The sequence below is a fragment of the Sitophilus oryzae genome, unplaced genomic scaffold (assembly GCF_002938485.1).
Source record: "Sitophilus oryzae breed Bouriz unplaced genomic scaffold, Soryzae_2.0 scaffold_302_pilon_pilon, whole genome shotgun sequence".
Classification (NCBI taxonomy): Eukaryota; Metazoa; Arthropoda; class Insecta; order Coleoptera; family Curculionidae; genus Sitophilus; species Sitophilus oryzae.
Window position 1 is genome coordinate 1,748,319 of NW_022146866.1, and position 21,407 is coordinate 1,769,725.

At 31.1% G+C, this 21,407-nt stretch overlaps 1 protein-coding gene across 2 annotated transcripts in view; it reads left to right on the forward strand.

Moving 5' to 3' along the window:
* Positions 1-14,424, forward strand: part of LOC115884545 (protein FAM102A) — a 99,676-nt gene extending 85,252 nt beyond the window's left edge. The window contains exons 7-9 of one of the 2 annotated variants that reach the window (XM_030903160.1): positions 1,283-2,089; positions 8,642-8,859; positions 13,322-14,424. In XM_030903160.1, the coding sequence (XP_030759020.1) occupies positions 1,283-2,089; positions 8,642-8,859; positions 13,322-13,443 (1,147 nt within the window). In that variant the 3' untranslated portion in view covers positions 13,444-14,424. Of the gene's footprint in view, positions 1-1,282; positions 2,090-6,079; positions 6,227-8,641; positions 8,860-13,321 lie in introns of both variants that reach the window. The other variant, XM_030903162.1, reaches the window with a different exon arrangement.
* The last annotated feature ends 6,983 nt before the right edge of the window (positions 14,425-21,407 follow it).

Consider the following 21,407-nt stretch of genomic DNA (forward strand, 5'->3'; position numbering starts at 1 on the left):
AATCATTTTTTTAATGCCATGTTTACATGAAAAGTGTAAGATTTGATAATATGAATACCGATTTGGTCATTGAGACTGCGTGGTCTGGATTTTAACGTGTAAGACAGTGATATACACAGCTTAAATGAAAAATTAAATGTACTAAAAAGAGATAAAAGTTAGGTTGATACATTTTTTCTATGCGGATCGCCGAATTTTGCATCAAAATTTCAAACCGCACAATTAGGTGTTTAAGAAAAATGTCGCATCTAGGGTTGGTACCTACTTCAGTTTTCACAACTAGTTACTCATTTTAATACAGCTGTAATAAATTCCAAAACAACTATCTAACAGAAATGAGCATTATTATATGAGGGGCTGAGTTCCAAAACTAGTTTTATCCAAATTAGTTAATTTTCAATAATCGCAAAAAACTAACAGCAACCTAATTAGTCTTGGAACAAATGCAAGACTTTAACATGTAAATTATACAGGATAGAATGAGTTATGCCACAAAAATGATGCTGAATATTGTGCAGGGCTGCCAATACTAGACTATAGATACTTTTACTCAAAATTACCAAAAATGGATAAGACGAGTTTTGAAACTCAACCCCTCATATATAGAATATATTATTATATATAGAATAGCTTAGATATATTATCTTGTTTATTATTTTATTTCTCATACGAACCGGCAACAATGTATGACGCTTTTTATTTTGTCTCTCTGTCTGTCAACTGGTCGTATATATTTATCTCTGTCGTATGCATTAAAGTGCAGACCACGGAAATAAAATGATCAGGGCTGTATGGAAGTTATTTAAAAAATCAAATAATTTGGAAAATACATTTTGCCGTCATGCTTGTGACATTTGATTTTATTTTGTAATTTAATGTTGGACATGCCTAAAATTATATACACAAAAATTTAGAAATAGTTTTGTTACATTTTGATATATTTTAAAAGCAATTTTGCATAAACGGGGTAAAATTTAACAATCTATGGAAGCTATTTAACACTTAGGGGAAAATACATTTTCACTTCATGCTGGCTTGCATGTAGCGTAATATAACAACCACTTTTAGTTTAGATAAGATACTAGATATTTAAAATAGTTTCTGTATACGTCTCTAGAAAGTGTATAGTTATTTTATAAATATGTGAATATTAAATAACATTTACATAGTTAACTCTTAAGTATAGAAGATCTTTAGTATTGCTCACTGCTCTCATTTTTTTATTTTACTTTTTATTTTATACGAACCACATGCATGCATTCATAATATTATTGGCAAACAGGAACGCCTTCCAGCACCAGTCGCTTCGACGGCCCTCCTCCAAATTCCAACGCACCTACACCCTCCCCAAACACCGCATTTACATTCCCAACACCATCCTGTCGGAGTCTTTCGGTTCTCGCGCTTTGGACACGTCCACGCCCGAAGTTTTTCACACGCCTCAAGGGAGTATGGGCGGGGCCGACGATATTTCGACCAGCCCTCTGGCTAGTCAGCAACCGGAAGTGTTTCTCACGCCTCAATGTGATAAGTTTTCCACTCCCCCGAAGTATACGACCCAAAAAAGCGAACCTAATGGGACACTCAGTGACGTGGAGGACGTTTTTGGAACTCCTGACGAGTCTTTTACCGTTAAAACGGACGTGTTTAGCCGAAATTTTAACGCGTTACAAAAGAGCGCTTCGAGTAGTGTCGTTGAAAGAATACGTAACGATTTACCAGGCCAAGGACCGGTATTCGTCGCGAATACCATTAACGGTGGACAAAAACCTAGTAGCTGGCCTCCGTATTGTGAGAGAAAATCGGACAGTGGACTGCGCTACTCCAAAAGTGACTTTCAGATTCCGAAAATCTCGCCAAACCCACCTCGAAAGGAACGATCGATTTCGAATATATTAGCGTCGTTTTTAACGCCACGCCTACCGCGAAAGGGCGGGGCTAACACCCAATCCACGCCCATAAGTAACGGTCTTAGTTTGTTCCCCCCCACCAATACTTTATTGTCCAATCAGGAGTCGAGGGCCGTCTCGATGGGCAATTTGAAAGCGGGCAACGACGGGCTTTTGCTGGTTCCAGGACCCATGGACAGGTAGGAATGGGAATATATTTTTTAGAGTTTTGGTTCATTTTTTAGTTGGTGTTTGTTGGTCGGTGTGGTAAAAGGGTGATTTTGTGCATTTTGTGGCTGGGTTATTAAGACTAACGCAATAATACTAGCATTTTAAAGTGTATCTACAATTTTATATTATAAAAAAATCTGAACCGGCACCCATCTTCTTCGTTCTCCATAATATAAGTAGTCTCCAAGTACTGTAGATGTTGCCGATATTTGCCGATGTCCACCTTTATAAAAACTTGGGAAAGTATCTGTTGCTGTCATTGAAGTAAAACGAAGACAGATTATTTGAATTTGCAGCTGTCTTTTTTGCATGTTTCATTGCCCTTCTGGTATTTTTATACAGGGTAAGTTTTAAATAAGTGCAAATATTTTCAGGGCTGGTAGATCTCGATAAAAGAAACATATTATTTTGTCTTTACCGTTTTTCAAATAACTCCAATATAACCAAGTTATTTTACTTTAAAAATTTAAGAAAAAAATAATTTTTTGGTTAAATTTTGAAAACCACTGGATCTTTTCTGGGTATGCTTTCTTGTAAATTTAATCTACTACCTTTGTTGCTGTATTACGAATATATTATGATTTTTAACTTAAATTTAATAAATAAGTCAATATAATTTATGCCTTTTAAAAACTTTTTTCTATTAAGTTATTTTTTTTTCGTTAAGCCAAGAACGTGTTTCAGGCAGAGGCAATATACTTGATGCTATTAATTTGACAATATTATTTTATTTTTTATTTAATTTTCAACAAGAATATTGGAAAATGTGTTTAATCTATTATGAATCTTACAGAATTTTTTTAACAGTGTAAGACTGATATAAAGGTAAATCATTATCATGTATGAAATACACTTTGAAATGCTTTTTATGCTGAAAATTAATTAGGGATATAAGGGTAAGTAAATTGCCAGATGGACTTTATCAAAAATCATTCTTCATTTACTAAACTTCCTATTTTTAACGTATTTATAATTCATTTTATATGTTTCTATTTATCTAGCAATATATGTAGGTGGAAAGTAGCTTTCTATTTTCTTTCTAACAACCTTTACAATCATGTAATTAAACTTATTTTTAGATTAAATTGATTTAATTCTATCTTAGATCTTTTAAAAGATATATTTTAATTTAGCTTGTAATTAGATTTAGACGTGAACTTCAAATAGGTAAAATCATTTTCATTTTGTCAATATAATATATTTTTTTAAGAATAATATACAGGGTGGTCCGAACTGTATTCCGGAAACTTTGGCAGCATATTCTGCTGATAAAAAAAATTTATACGAACTTTTTTACTTATTTTTATCAGCAGAATATGCTGCCAAAGTTTCCGGAATACAGTTCGCACCACCCTGTAAAATTTGAATTTAGATCTTGCACTGGAGTTTAATTGTGTTATATTTTTTTTATTTTAATGTTGAGTCAGTTTTTCAATGTTAGCATAAAGAAATCAACAACTATCTGCGCTTCTACCTGTTTGAATTCATTAATTATAGTTATGCCGTTGTATATAAGTAGTGTAAATATCGCAGTCAAGGGATCCCCAGACCAAACTCATCTAACCGTACGTATACATATAACACCTCCATTTTAGTTTTATTATATCTAGCACATTTTTAGTTGAAATTATGGAAACTTTATAAATAATGTAGTATCATTTTATACGTTTTATTCTTAACAAGATTTTGATATTGAATTGTTAGTGCACATTCTTGAAATTGTTGTTCTTTGAGCATAATAATTACCTTTCTATTTTCACTCCTATAATACGCCCGCCTACTTTTAACATTTCCTTCCTATCACTATACATGGTATAAAAAGGTATGGTATATATTTATAACAGCATTACGTTGTGGCTTAATAATAGCTTAATTTAACAGCAGCTATTGCAATTAATGGAAAACTTTACAAAAATTATTTAAAAAATATATTTTTTTGAAAAATAGGCAACTGTTTATTTTCTCCTTCTTTACACAGTGCCAAGCTTTATATAAAACGTAGTTGGCCTCTCACATGTACTTGTGATAAATAAATAAATGCCTTTATTGTCAAAAAAAATACAATTTGTAGACAAAGGTAAAGTACATAAAATACAAACAAAGTAACCAAACAAGTAAACAAACAAAAGAGAATACAAAACAAGTATACAAATTACATTGTCAGTCTTATTGTTTAAAATAAACATTTATAAATGTTTACAATGTCAAAGAATAAAAAAATGAAAATAGGATTCAAAAATATTTAGTAAGTTTATAATAAATATACTAATAGCAAATATTAGACCAGTGTTTACAAGATCAAATTCGATTATCAAAATATAAGTCATTTACGGCGTAGAAAGCCTTGTCTAGTAAATAAGATTTCAATGCTTTGCGAAATGAAGAAAATGATGTTATGGATTTGATTTCAAATGGCAGGTGATTGTGCATTTTTTTTGAGTTGTATAATATTGAACTTTTAACTAACTCTGAGCGTGGGGTAGGTAGATAAAGATCTTGCTCCGCGTTCCTGAGTGGATAAGTGTGAGATGGCGTTTCTTGAAAAGCTGATACATGTTTACGTATTAGGCAAACGGATTCACAAATATAAATAAGGAAGGGAGAGTTAATATTTTTAATTTTTTTAAAATGTTTTGGCAATGAGTTCTGCTGTTTAGTCCCAGTGAATATCGAACAACTCTCTTCTGGAGTTTGAAAATACGGTCAAATTGAGTCGCACAATACGTATCCCAGAATGGAAGGGCATACCTGAGGTGCGACTCAAAAAGTGCATAATAAACAGTTCTAGCCCCTGACGTTAAGCTCCTTAGAAAGAGATCTTAATGCAAAACAGGCAGAGCTTATTTTTTTCGACAAAGCGTCGATATGCATGTCCCATTTTAGAGAATTGTCTACAACAAGCTCTAAGAATTTTACAGATTTTACGACATCAGTGGTGGTGTTGTTAAGTACAAAAGGCTGCAGTAAGTTTTTATACGACAAAGCTTTAGTTTTAGAAATGTTGAGACTCAGGAGGTTCGAATCGCACCAAGATTTAATGGTCCATTTGATAGTCCAAGCCATTTGATATAATCATATGAAGTGCCGTGACGTCCTTATTGCTCCCTAAGGTTGCTCCATATGTATCATCAGTTTTTTACAAAAATACAGGGTCTACAGTTTATCGCCAAATCCGAACGGTACGATTTGAGAGGCTGTATTAGGAAATATACTCAAGGTAGTTTGTCGCTGTCTTCCTTGAGATCTTCTTCTGCTGGAATATGGCCACTTGTCTTTACAGCATTCAGCTAGATCTTTAGACGATGTCACCATAGTTACAAACTATGACGTTTAAGATATATTATGACTGCACAGTTTTCAGCGTGCACAGTGTTCAGCTGTCCAATTATTATTTTTTCATTATAAACGCTTATATTTCGGTAAGAGTATTTGATATTAAAATACTAAATTTTAAAAGAAACTAATAGGACCATCAGTTTAAAATAACAATGTTTGCAGTTTTTTTGGCAATTTCTTTAAAGCTATATTGAATTTTTTTTTTCAATATAGCTTAACACAACTCATTATAGGTATTAAGAGTCTCCGAGATAGCTTGTGGTTCTCGAAAAACATCTAATGCAAACTTAGTAGGTCACAAAAATTTACTAATAGATATAAAAAACACGGTACGTTTATTCTAAAGCATTTTAGTATTCAATACCTCATTTGCTACTATTAAAGAATTGGTTAGCATTTTCCTTGTCAGAGTTGGTACTAATAACAAAGATAGAAAAAATATATGTACTAACAGCGACCAAAAGAAATATGTTAATATCAGAATTAGAGTATTATAATATCCTTTTCTACGAGACGTGGTACGTAGGATCTAAGCATACCATACCTTTTTTTCGTTGTACCATGATCACCACTTAATACATTAACACGTATCATTCATACTAACTCCCCGCTCACTCCTTTAGGCTGCACCGCAAGATGCTCCTAGATGGCGCCACCGTTACCAAGTTGGCTCCGATGACGTCGTGTAGTCCGCCGGACGACCAGCCCGAGGAGAATAGCGTGGCGTCTTTGCCAAACTTACAGCGCAGGCCCAGCGCGGGCGCATCACTGTTAGTGTTCGTCCGAATCCTTTATTCTTCTATAAATAGTGGTCATTTATATGTTAGATCGTTGTAAATACTGAAATAGTATCAATGAGTTTCTCAGTAAGTACATAATATTTTATAACTCACAGAGAATAAAGAATTGATTCCGTTCCGTATATTTGCATTTAAAAAAAAAAATAATATGTAAATTTCATCACTCTATTTGCCAAAAATTTGTATATTTTTTATATTTAATTATTATATAGAAAATACAAGTCGAAAAGTTGTGTAGAATTTTGTGAAGATACTTGAGAACAAGCCATTTTGACCAAATAATGATTTAATATTAAAAATGACCACTCATATATTTAAATGTTTCATCATTTTTATTTGGCACTGTTTTTCTGTAATTGTACTTGGCTTTTACTTTTTTTGTTATTTTTCTTCCGCTTCTAGATATTACAAACTAATCCATTAATGTTGAAATTTGGCAACATCGTTGTTATTCTGTGACCGTGAAAGCTAACTTGTAACGTTGCCAACGCCCATGTTGGCTCCCTTTCATGCTGCATTATGTAATCGGGCGATATTTTATTGTCTGCATATGAACTTTTTTTAATAAAGAAATGCGAATCGTATGCATATGTATTATGCTAAAAAGGGAAAAATTTTATTAGAGACGATGTTGCCAAGTTTTAAAGTTTTAGTCTTTAATTTGTTTTTTTTTTATATTATCAGTTTTGTGATATATTTTCATCGCTTTTGTAGCTCTTCGAGATATTATACGAACATATTTTTTGAAGTTATACAGGTTACTTTTAAAGTTTTCTGATTAGGAAAAATTAAATAGTAACATCATTTTAGAGAAGGTATTTTAGGACAATACTGATATTTTGGTCACATACGCGGTTTTGTTTGTTTTGGTTTAAAAGCTAAATCTATATTTGAGTTTTATTTTATTACTTCAATATTTTCTATGATCTTATCAATTTCTCTATGAACTTATACATTTAACAGTACCGTATGATCGAATAAAAACGGCGTCAGCGATGGCTATGAAATGAAGATCGCTGTCATTTTATATGTAAAATTATATTGGAAATGTCATTGAACGTCGTCATTTCCAAGCCAACTGGACGCCATTTTTTTTCGATCATACGTTATAATAAATAATAGTTTTTATTTTTAATACAGTTTTTTTACACATCATTCAAATAACTTTTTTGATATTCCTAGAATGTAATAGACTCGTTTATATATTCTTAAAGTTACTCAACCGGTAGGACAAAATGTGCTGCCAGCTGGTGGGCAAATCGTGAAGCTTTAAAATGAATGGAAGATGTGATTAGGGGCGGAGTTAAAAATATCGATTATTTACGCTATTTCTCTTCGAGTAATGTAATAATATAGCCCGGATTTCTGCGAACGATAAAGATATAGTTCATAGTTATTAGTAATAGGTAGTTTATATTTTTCAAAAAACTTTGATTAGAATTCCTATTATTTGACTAGTTTAATTTGATTAATAAGACTAGATTAATTTAATTTAAAATAAATATGATCAGATTTTTGTTCCTATATTCTACTACCAGAAAACCAAAATTATATGATAACTCACTTTTAACCGAAGTTGAAAGAAGATATAGTGTATCTATCACAATACTTAATAGTATTACTACATTAGAAGAAAAAGAAAAAGAAAAAAAATACTCAAGTAACTTCACCTACTACTTAACTACAAAATAAACTCTTATAAACTACTTCTGGTATTCTACACTATAATCAAACTTAATAAATTAATCTAATTTTACACTACAACTACAAAGAAATAAGAAATTTTTTTAAAACTAGAAGAAACAGAACTTCGATACGTGCAACCAGTATGACCAAGCGGACAAAGAATATAAAATATCTTAAAATGTACATTCAGAAAGAAAAAAATATCTCGAAAATTATCTAAACAATTTTTTTTCTTATCAGTGAGAAACATCGGCCTCGTCGGCCTTGCAGAATTTGTCAGGTATTTAGAATGGTCGAATTGTATAATTATAAGCTTTTATAGCATAACATCTAATAGATAAAAAGTATCTGGTCGATTCATAAACAATTGACACAAAAAATATTTTTCTGTAGTAAAAGGCTGTAAAATACGCCCCGCCATCTGGTGCTTTACATCCATAAACGTCTTAGTTTGATATACTTTAAATAGTGTGATTCTGATTCTGTAAATTATCATTACAATTATGTTTATTTATAATCATACAAGACATTTTTAACAAAAAATGAGACGTTTCTAACTGATATTTATTCAAATTTAACCTTATTAATTTAGTATCGTGATTTCAAATATAGTAACCAGTAACCTGTATAACGAGGAAGAGTAATCAGTATTTACTACTAATTCTAATTATAGATCTGTTTCTATTTTTGTTTGTACAGGAATCCCAGCTCCGGTAGTTTGGCGACGAGCAGCGAAGGGGGCTCCCTGGAAAGGGCTAAGGCTACCTTCGAAAGGAGGAAAAAGCTGATCAATGGCCAAGACGACGGGGCCGGTACCGTATCGTGCAGAGTTGAGAACACCAGGGTGAACCCCGTCGATTTTATAGACGAACTGTTGAAAACCACCAATTTGGAACAGCACGATGGTTCTGCCGAGAGTAAGTGATATTTGATTTTTGTACCATCTGAGACTAGACAATAGTTAAAACTAAAATAGTTTCGGACTTCCATTGTCTTTATTTATTTTGCTTGCATCTGTCTTTACTTGTATTTACTTGTTTTTGCTTACTTATTGTAAGCAAAATTAATAAAAACAATGGAAGTCCGAAACTCTTTTAGTTTTAATACTGAATCATTGTCTATCACATTCAAAGTAAATAATAGTTCCGTCTAGGCCGTCATGTCCTGGTATTATTTTTACTTATTTTTTAGGGTTCCGTACCCAAAGGGTAAAAACGGCAACCCTATTACTAAGACTTCGCTGTCCGTCCGTCTGTCACAAAGCTCTATCTTATGAACCGTTATAGCTAGACAGTTGAAATTTTTACAGATAATGTATCTATGTTGCCGCTATAAGAACAAATACTAAAAACAGAATTAAATAAATGTTTATAAATAAAAAAGTACTTTCACTAAACATTATCTTTTAAGTAAGAATTTTACTTAGAATCTTTCAAGTCCTCGGTGGCCGCGTGGTTTAAAGCGTTAGGACTTTACACTGCTATGACGTTGGAGCCCTAGTAAGGCAGGTTGGAATCCTAGTCAAGGCGACATTTTTAAATCGTTTTTTTTAATTTTTACATATTTATTTTTACTTTTTACATATTTATTATTGATTAATACAATTTTTAGTAATGTGTTTCTTCATTTTTTTTTAATTTACTTATACGCGCATTCAGAATTTCAGCTAAATCGGAAAAAAAGTTTATAATATAATGTTGTATAGATAATGAATGGTACGGAACCCTTCGTGCGCGAGTCCGACTCGCACTTGACCAATTTTTTTATATTTATTTTAAAACATTAATGCTTTTTTTAATAGAATTAAGGGGGATTTTTATACTGTTTTAATTTTCATTAAAATTTATTCAAAACTAATTTATCGCATCAAGAAACTGCACGAGCAGAAGCAAAAGTTCAACTTAATTATTCTATTTATATACCTATTTAAGGGTATAAATAGCCCATCGGCCTGGATCTTTAAATCGATAGATATAATGGCATTTTCGCAGAATGTACATTTATTATGAGTAAATGAAATGTCCCCATTCATGAAGTTGGTAAGATAGTTGGGTTGATGACACAGAAAAATCAATTTTTCAATCTATTTTAGGGAGGGTTGTAATTCATTCTCGAAAAAGGTTTTCGGGTGATAGAAATTAAAATATTTACTAGTATTTATAGGTGGGTATAGATTTGGTGCATTTCAACCGATGTTTTAAAATTTCGACAGCAGCGCTCGGTACGGCTTTAATAGAGATATTTATTCATTTAACACATAAAAATCCTGAAACTACTCCAAAGACGTCGACAAATTCTGAGAAAAGCGTTATATTAAGCGTGTTGCCATTTGAAAATAAACGGTTTGTTTACATTTTGCTTGTACATTTTAGGCCAAAATAAATCAATACATATGGTCTACCTTTTATACATGTTTATGGCAAAACCGTTATTTTTAAATAACAGTTGAAACTGTTACTGTTATTTATATACAGGGTGGTCCGAACTGTATTCTGGAAACTTCGGCATCATATTCTGCAGATAAAAATAAGTAAAAAAGTTTGTATAAATGTATGTGCCAAAATGCTTAGTTTCGGAGATACAGGGTGTAGAAGTTTCATTTTTAATTCGATTTTTTCCAAATAATTTCTGAAGTAAAGTCAATATTTGAATGAAAACTGGTGTCTGGGAGTTTTTTGACATGAGAAGTTTGATTTTGATGTCAATATGGCTCCTACTACTAGAGGGCGCCACCTACATATTTTTTAACCGGTTTGAAGAGTAATAACTTTTCGTCCGTACCTGTATAAAACTACTGAGTAAAAAATATACATTTACGACGTTTTTTACGTAAAAAAGGTTTCTTGGTAAAAATCGCTACGAATAATGGTTTTCGAGATATTTGGAATCGAAATTATTAATACCTGTCATCATTGACATTAATTAAACATGTTGACTAAATAGTTATTAAACTGAAATCATAAATTTGAAATATTTTTGTGCCAAAAGTATAACAGAAACTGTTTTATCATCATTTTTTGCAGAAAAATTAATTTAAAAAAAATAAAAATTTTCAAATTGATTATTTCAGTGAAATAACTATCTACTTAACGTGTTTATTTTTTGTCAATAATGACATGTCCATAATTTCCATTCTAAATATCTTGAGAACGGTTGCTCGTAGCGATTTTTACAAAGAGATATTTTTTACGTAAAAAGTTGCAGAGATGTGTATTTTTTCGCTCGGTAGGTTTTATATAGGAACGGACAAAAAATTATTACGCTTCAAAACAGTTAAAACACATGTAGGTGGCGCCCTCTACTAGTAGGAGTCATATTGACATCAAAATCAAATTTCTCATGTCAAAAAACTTCCAGACACCAATTTTCATCCAAATATTGACGTTACTTCAGAAATTATTTAGAAAAAATCGAAATAAAAATGAAACTTCTACACCCTGTATCTCTGAAACTAAGCATTTTAGGACCTACATTTATACGAACTTTTCTATTTCATTTTATCTGCAGACTATGCTGCCTAAGTTTCCGGAATACAATTCGGACCACCCTGTATAACAGCTTAAAATAACAGGTTTCTGTTACTTTTTGACTTTAACGTTAAACATCTAAAATCCAAATTGTAGTAGAATCATACAAATCTTCATATTTATTTCTTAATAAAAAATAATGTACTTAAAATATAAAATTTATAAACAAATCAAACTCTGTTTTAATTTTTAGAATATGTTTATTATATTATTAATAATTAAGAAAATAATTATTAATAAAAATCAATATAACTAATATTAAAAAAATAATTAACTTTGACAGTCTTTATTTATTTAAGCAGTTGAAAAGCACTTAATAATTCTAATCACTAAAATTCTATTTCATTGAATCACTAAATTTCTAATCACCATTCACAATTTCTTGATATCGTTATTGCTGATAGGCAAGTAAAATTGTCTTTGAAAAGTTTTAAAAAGTAGCAAAAAACCATGAAAGTACATAATATTTAAAAATATTAATAAAAATTGGCGCCGGGAGGCATGTATAGCCGCCCATATTAAAATATGTTAATAATCAATTATCTCAACAACTGCGACTTTGATTTTGATGTTATTACAAATTTTGTTGCAAATGTTATTCCTAATCTTAAATTGAAAACCGCGTTTCGCTAGCTACTGTAATTTTGGAGTTACGATTTTTTAAAATTTTTAACCTCCCATACCCTCTTACGAACCCTCCACCCTCACCAAAAACTAATGGCCAGATTCTCGGGTGCAGTATTTTTGTGCCAAGTTTGGTTAAAATCGGTTTAGCGGTTTTTGAGTTATCGTGTTACAGACGGACGGACAGACAGGCAGACAGACACCATAAAAATATTTTGTACAAATAACTCATTTTAAGTGAAATTAAAAAAAAAATTTTTTGCTGATCTTAATAGCCTACCATACCTGTTGGTATGGTCGGCTAAAAATAACTAAGTAACTGAAACTTAATAACGAAGTACTGAAACAAAACAAAAACTTGAAGATGTAAATTAATATATAAAAATAAGTTTGCAGAAAGCAAAATAGTGCCGACTTTGTGTTACGAGCGGTCGATCTCTACGTGTCGTTATTTTATATCTGTTATTTTTTAGAAGTAGCAACGGTTGCGTTATGTTATTTCTAAATAACTGTTATAAAATAACAGACAGTTAAATAACAACCCATCTCTGCTATAGTATAAGTACCGTAAAATGGGGTGAATAGAAACAGTTTCGTAGGCCATTAGCGATATACCGGTTGATAAAAATGTGGTATTATTTTCCCGAATATTTTAAAACATGGGTCTTTGTTTGTTCTTTACGTATACATATAATTTGATTTTTGAAAAATATGCATATAAATATTATATAAAAATAACACTTGTGTTTCTATTGACCTGCTATTCGGGAGAATAGAAACACACATTGATGTTAAGGTTTTTATCTATTCTATTTCCAACAAGGTGATTAGAAACAGTAAATTATTACATATTTAAGTAGGTTTAACAATAATTAACAATACATATAATATAACAACTTACATGTACCAGCTTATGTATTAGTTTAAAAATAAATATTTTATTTATAAAGTTTTCGCGCCATACAAAATAGGTGATAAATCGATCTCACATTTATTGATCAGCTGATTGACAGAAACAGTGCTGCCACAGATAAAAATATAGTTTTTACATTTTATTGTGTATTACCAATGATAGAAAAATTAGATATGTCGACTCTTTTTACTTCGAATATTTTTAATCGTGATTTGATTTTTTTCAGAAATTTTGTTTCTATTCACCACTATGTTTCTATTCCCCCCATTTTACGGTAACTATTGTGTTCTAACTATGGATATTTCTGTTTTTCAGCATCGCGTCTTCAACTTTTCATAGCGAAAGATGGGACTGCTGCTGTGGGAAGTCAGGACGTTAAGTCACAAATGTCAACCGGGATGAACATGTTTCAACAAGTGGTAATGGACGATAGGTAGTCTTCAACGTCGTACTAGACTCATTGAAGTCTAGGGAAATAAAACAAAAAAGCTCCTTCCTTATTATTTTTTCTCGTACAATAAAAGAATTTTTTAATAATCATCTTACTTTGTGTGAGAAGGACCATCATCGTAGAAACATTTTTAAATGAATATTTGTATCTTTTAACGAAGAAATCAATTCAGGTTGTGTAATACATACATATATACATAGTTATTTAACCGTTAAGGAATAAAATGCCTAGTTTTTGGCGATTATATAAGATTTTTACTAAAAAACAAACGTTTTTTTAAATATTTATCAGATCGATGATTATATATGTACATATACATTATGAGTGTGTTCCAGTGAAAATGTAGTATATTATTAAATAATTATTACTGGTTAAGATCTGACCAACAGTACAGTTAGGATATCTTTACAGTTCTGTATCCAGAAATATACGTAGCAGTATAATCACACAACGTGTTGATTGTTGAATAATTTGTAAGATATTAAAGTAACAGAATGAGGGGAGATACATTTTCAAAATGCTCTGCCAGATACATATTTGTATTGTCAATGCAAATTAATTTAGTACAATTTTCGTACTTGATGAGACCCAATATTTTATTCTTTTGCGAATTGTGTCATCTAGTGTCATTAAACCAAAAAGATTGCCTGATAATATCTAATTACCTATTGATTGAACCTGAACACTATACAAGGTCTAGAAAGATGTCTGGATATTTTGCAACTGAAACAAATCTAAGTAAAAAATGTTATTTTTTGAAAAATACTACGGGATAGTAATCAGGGTTCTTATGTTTTAAACATTTTGTTTAAAAACAAGTGTTTTTTAAACGTGTTAAACACAATTACTTGTTTTAAATAATTATTTAAAGCTGTTTTAAACATCTTTGACGTGTAGGTGTTCTTCTTTCCATAAACAAATAAGAACACCTTTCTACAATTTAATAAAAAACAATTTTAATACAAAAAAAAGTAAAAAAACAAAATAACCACCTCAATCTAATATTGTCTAGAAAAAAATTATTCATCGCTTAAACTTATTATTCTGTGCTACAAATGGAGTACCATTACGTTCTCTAAAAATCGAATTTAGTTTTGCCACCTCATAGTTACCCAACCTATTTAATATTGAATAACATCCACTCTATGGAGTTTAAAACAGAGTAAAATAAATATGTCTTAAACAACAAACTTACTTACTTTTAAAAAACTCGTACCAACTTTGGGGATAAAATTGTGTTCAAATTAATAAAAACTGTTCTAAACAATAAAAACATGTTTATAGTCTGTCCAACAACAAAATCCTTGACAGTGATAGATGTGTCTGTTATTTTAATTTCAAAGTAGTTTATTTTATTTTACAAAGAAATAATTTGGTACAATTGTACCAAAAACACATAGCAGGAAATTAATATATTTAAAATTAGGGTGACAAGTGATTATTTCATAATATTGTGAAAAAAAACTGTATAAAACTGAAAAAATCTAATTGAGTACAGTCTGTGTTAAATACAAAACAAACATAGGTGTATTTTAAACAAAACGCCACATACCGAAAAAAAATACAAAAAGAACTATTTCTTACTTTCACCTAACCTAACCTAACCAACTTCAAAAAACTTACTGCATTTATTATATTTATCAATATAACTCAGACAAATAATAAAATTTTAATATTGCACAGGAATAAATAAAACACAACATAAATAAAACAAAATATTTTATTAATAATAGCACTTACTGAATTTTATACCTTAACAGTTTTTTTTAAACCAGTACCTTTATTATCTCTCTGCTGTAGTAAAATATATTATTTACACCTATCGTGTGATGTTATTTTACAGCTACTCTAGTTTTTAGTACCATACACGAGATGGTATACAAACTTTATTGATGGCAATTTTATTGATGGCTAATAAAACTCTCTAGGCACCGAATATTAAATTTAAAGTGTGCTCTGGGTCTACAGTTAATTTTCCCTCGATTTTTCCTCCACTTTAACTTTAAAAAACACAAATCATACGTAATAATACGAACTAAAATGCAAAAGCAATTCCCAAATGTTTATCGTCTTTGAGAATGCATAAGTCGCTCAGTTAGCTCTGCTCAAGCGTAGTGCGCAAGCCTGGATTTTGAATTATCGATCGGATAACTAGACCAATAAGAGGCTAATCCTCAGAGTAAGAGCTAATCGATATTCGGAATTTTGGAGTTGCGCTATTGCGCCAGTGTCTGCCTAACAGACGAACTTATGTGAGATATACATGGACCGGTTATCTAGTTGTCTCTACCTCGGCTTCAACTCCGACACATTGCAGGGTAGGCGATAATCTATATATTTGATATGTATATGCCAGACACTAACCCAGTGGCATTTTACAAAAAAAATACTTTTTTCAGATTTTTCTTTCAGTATTGAATAACACAGCCTTTTTTGCAAAAATGAACTCGCCACAAAGTTATATACATTATTTTCTATACAGAGTGTTTTTTAAATGAGTGTAACTTTTTTAGTGCTGTTACATCTCAATAAAAGAAGCTTATTTTCTATTACATCTTTCAAATGAGTATAAAATTGAGTTTATATTTTGGCGAAGCACCTGGCTTATTCTTTTGTAATACAAGGTCAAAGAAATATTTAAAAAAAAATTGGAAAACCTTTGGCTCTAAAAACTTTTCTAAAATATACAGGGAAATTAAAAAAAATAATTTTCAATATTTATCTTTCCAAAAAATCTGATAGGGTCGAAATATGCTAACACGCATTACCTAGTGGCCAGACTGTTTTTGTGGTTTAATGACACTTGAATTTCGTTATAATATTATTGACAAAGGTGATTAGATTAACTTATTATTAATGTAATGCAAAGGTGCAATACCATGGAACATTGTACTGGGTACAGGACCATTTCCAGAACTTTCCAATAGCTTAAATTATAAATTGGGCTTCTCAAAATTTTGTTTTATCTTCCACGATGAATATATTGTTTGATTCTTCTAATGCCAGTGCCACACGTGCGTAACGATGATTTGAGTGATTATTGCATTAAAATTTGGTGCACATTTGTTTTAACTTAAAACTAGTAGTTATCATAATTAATAGAAAATAAAATTACAAATCAACTAAATTTAAAATTAGCAATTTACTTGAATTTGTAAATATTAATCTACCGTACTAAATGCTTTAAAGCCTAAAAGTTAGTTATCCAGTGTTCCAAAAAATAACTCGACTGAGGCTTCCTATTTGATATTGTTACTCCAACCTTTTTTTACAATATATGTAGCTAATGTGTTGCACATTTTAAGAATATTTTGATAATTATACAGATACTGGGGGTGATTTACTTTCAGCACATTGAAAACTCCAACTGAGTGCCATGACAATAATGTAACGACAATTTGACTCGAAATACCAAGTATATGGTACCAAATTATTAGTAAAAAAATATTTTTCCAAATATGCTAATAAGCCATCCGCGTTTCATTTGAAAAAATTGAAATATGATTAAAATTACGATTTGGGCATTTTTTAGCCGGCCAGGACAAGACACTAAAAACATTAAACTGCAACTCTATTTTTCCAAGGCTCCTTGATTAAAAATTAGTGTTTTTAACACAATCATGACTCTCTAGATAGAAATTTAAAAGGGGTACTATTTTTTAAGCGAAAATATCAAAAATTGACATAATATGATATGTCATTCTATTCAGAGTGTCATTTTCTATCGAATAAAGTAAAAAAAACGAACGACGTAAGACGGATGCATATATTATATACACACCTTTATACTACACGTTTATATTTCTTAATGCGCCGTACGTCGGTCAGTTCAACCATTCATGGTGTAATATGATCTGTTATGCATACCGGGTGCATTTAGACTGACTTAAGATCTATTTGAATGTCATGCAAGGCGATCTATAAAATATTTCTAAAATGTGCGTTATGATTACCCGCATATGTTGTAAAAATGATTAGAATAAATGGTTTATATAAACATGAATCTTTGTCACAATAACCTTAATGTGGCACTTGCAAAAGAAGATTTCTAATAGTTCTGTGCAATTTACTAGGCCAGGTGTGGTTACGAACACGAAAACTATAATTTTTCTATGTCAATATAAAAATAGTATTAAGATTAAGAAAAGTATGATGTATTGTTGCCAATAATTGTGATATCGATATTGTTATTACTGTAATATTTAACGCAGCTGAGGACCCGTTTTTTATTTAATGGATAGATACCCAATACTGGACCTAATGCACACAGAAATAGCAAAACTGTTTTTTTTTTTATTCGAAAGTATTAATTTTTGCGACGTGATTGACAATATAAAAACGTCATTTTAACACCTAGGCATAAAACTGCCTAGGCACAAAACCTACGCCTACGCGTGCTTACAACTAGTATCTCACAAATTATCAGCTAGTTTGAAAATACTATCAGATAGCCCTAATAAAATGGTTATTAGAATGTCCAATTAGTTTTTTGATTTTCTAAAAAGTAACCACTGGAAAAAATTAAATTGATTTTCAAAAAAATCCGTTTTACTAACTTAGCAATCCTTGAAATTTTTAAAACTTTTTTGACAAGATCTTGGTGAACATCGCAAGGCGCAACTTTGCCCCAATTTAACCATCTTCGTATCTATTACGGTTTCCGAGATACCAATGCGCGTACCTCGAATTTGTAGCACCCTGTATATTCAACTATTGTCAGTTCTCGTAATAGGTAATTTATTTAAAATCCCTAGTCACCTGAAAAAAATAAACGATATGGCGACGTTGCAAATTTTCAGATTTCTAGATTAGATCTAGAATATATTTGTCTCTCTCATTTCATAGGAGAGAGAGAAGGATATATAAAATGTCAAACTTCCATCTGGTCTAAATTTTCTTTGTTATTTTGTTAAAAAAGGTATTTTTCAGTAAAATTATGGATATTTGCTATCCTCAATCAAGTGTGGCTTTTAGATAAACTATAATATAATGAAAATATAGTAGAATTATTACCTTATAGGGTCGAAATAAAGAAAAATTCAATGTTGAAATTATTTTTTATTTTTCTGAGAAACGGTAAGAGACCGCCAAGAAAAAAGTCCAGATTCGTAATCTACAACCTCAAAATAGGATGTATACCAATTTTGGTGAAAATCAGACGATTTCCACTTTTTCCAATAATTCCCATTTTTTTAACATAAAACGACGGTCGATCATCCTGACTGACTAAACGAGACTAAACATGTCTTAAGCATTTTTGCACATTTGCATTAAGGCATCACATGAAAACAGTTTTAGTGAAAAATATTTCTGAATAAGACTGGTTTGCTGTTTCTGTGTGCGTTCAGCCTAAATAAAGATAGGCGCTGCAAAACCCGTACTTTTTGAATAAGAAACGGGTTTGTACATTACCGTTCTACTAAGACAATATTATTTATTGTAAATTATTTTAGTTTAGGTATACCTGATATTATTTATTTTGTTAAATATAGTGTAAAGATATTACATTTTAGCGAGACGAAAAAATAAAGAAATCGATTTTTTTGTTTAGTATTGATTTTTATTTTTAGTTAGCATCAGTTAATGACCAGTGCGTGGTTTGGTTTGGAGCGGAGCGGAAGGTACTGGATTCGATCCCCAGCCAGTACGGTCGCTTTATTTATTTAAATAAAAATATTTATTTATCTAAATAGAGCGACCAACGAGCCGCCATGCCACCTCAAGGAAGGCAATGGCAAACCACCTTGAGTATATTTGCCTTGTACAGCCTCTCACATAGTGCCGTTCGGATTCGGCAATAAACTGTAGGTCCCGTGTACTTGTGAAACACTGATGACACACATCACAAGTACATGCGAGAGGTAGCCGCCGCTCTATATAGAGTATGGCACTGTAAGAAGAATGAGCAGTGCGTCTCAAAATTCGTCGTAACCAAAGTCTCCTTTTCAAATCTTACCTTATCTAACGTCAAGTTCAGTAATATAATGGTAACTGGTGTATTGATGTAGCTAAGATGTTACCTTCTTAAAACAAATCATCGCAATCCACTTACTTTTTTGAGCCATCTTATAGTAGTTAAAATATTTTCCTGAAATATATTCTAGTACATACTTTAGGTTTACACTTGAACAAATTAACTAAATTCTCAAGGTTTTTATTCTAGGAGCCACAGATGCCCGACGCATTGTTGCCCTACCCTGTATATCATAGGACAACTGACATGACGGCAAATTAAAAAAAGTCCATATATGTAAAAGTTTAGGTTAAGAAGAAAAAGTCAAAAGAGAAAAGTTGTTCAGAATAATATTTTATGTATATAAGTACAGGGTTGTCCGAACTGTTTTCCGGAAACTTCGGCAGCACATTCTGCAGATAAAAATAAGTAAAAAAGTTCGTATAAATGTATGTCTTAAAATGTCCTAGTTTCGGAGATATAGGGTGTAGAAGTTTCATTTTTATTTCGATTTTTTCCAAATCATTTCTGAAGTAATGTTAATATTTGGATGAAAGTTGGTGTCTGGGAGTTTTTTGACATGAGAAATTTGATTTTAATGTCAATATGACTCCTATTTGTAGGGGGCGCCACTTACATGTGTTTAACTGTTAAGTAATAACTTTTTGTCCGTACCTGTATAAAACGACAGAGCGAAAAAATATACGTTTCCGTGTTTTTTACGTAAAAAATGTCTCTTGGTGAAAAACGCTACGAGCAACCGTTCTCAAGACATTTAGAATGGAATCAGTCAATACATGTCATTATTGACAAAAAATAAACGTGTTGTGTTGATAGTTATTTGATTAAAATGATAAATTTGGGAACTTTTTATTTTTTTAAATCATTTATAAATTTGTCTTTGAAAAAATGATGATAAAACAGTTTCTATTGAACTTTTGGCACCAAAACATTTGAAATTATGATTTCAGCCTAATAACTATTTAGTCAACATGTTTAATTTATGTCAATGACAACAGGTATTGATAATTTCGATTCCAAATATCTCGAGAACCATAATTCGTAGCGATTTGTACAAAGAGACTTTTTTTACGTAAAAAAACGTCGTAAATTATTTTTTAGTCGGTAGTTTTATACGAGTACGGACGAAAAGTTATTACTCTTCAAACAAGTTAAAAAATTGGCGCCGGGAGGCACGTATAGCCGCCCATACTAAAATATGTTGATAAAAAGTTGATAGGCAGTTCTTTTAGTTTCAAAGTAAAAGAATTTTTCCAATTTTTTTTATCTCAAAAACTGCGACTTTGACTGATTTTGATGTTATTACAAATTTTGTTGTAAATATTATTCCTAATATTAAATTGAAAACCGCGTTTCGCTAGCTACTGTAATTTTGGAGTTACGATTTTTAAAATTTTTTAACCCCCTCCCATACCCCTTTACCAACCCCCCACCCCCACCAAAAACCAATGGCCAGATTCTCGGGTGCCACAATATTTTTGTGCCAAATTTGGTTAAAATCGGTTTAGCGGTTTTTGAGTTATCGTGTTACAGGCGGACAAACAGACACCATGAAAATATTTTGTATTTAGGTCATTTATGACCCAAATAATTCATTTTGAGTGAAATTATTTTTTTTTGCTGATCTTAATAGTCTACCATATCTGTTGGTATGGTTGGCTAAAAATATGTAGGTGGCGCCCTCTACAAATAAGAGTCATATATGATTGACATATTCATCATATATTGACGTTACTTCAGAAATTAATTGGACAAAATCAAAATAAAAATGAAACTTCAACACCCAGTATCTCTGAATCTAAGCATTTTGGGACATACATTTATACAAACTTTTTTACTTATTTTTATCTGCAGAATATGCTGCAGAAGCTTCCGGAATACAGTTCGGACCACCCTGTATATTAAGTTTCATAAATATACTACAGGGACTTCAATCAGTCTCAAATTACAAATATTTGCACATATCGAGATCTAGC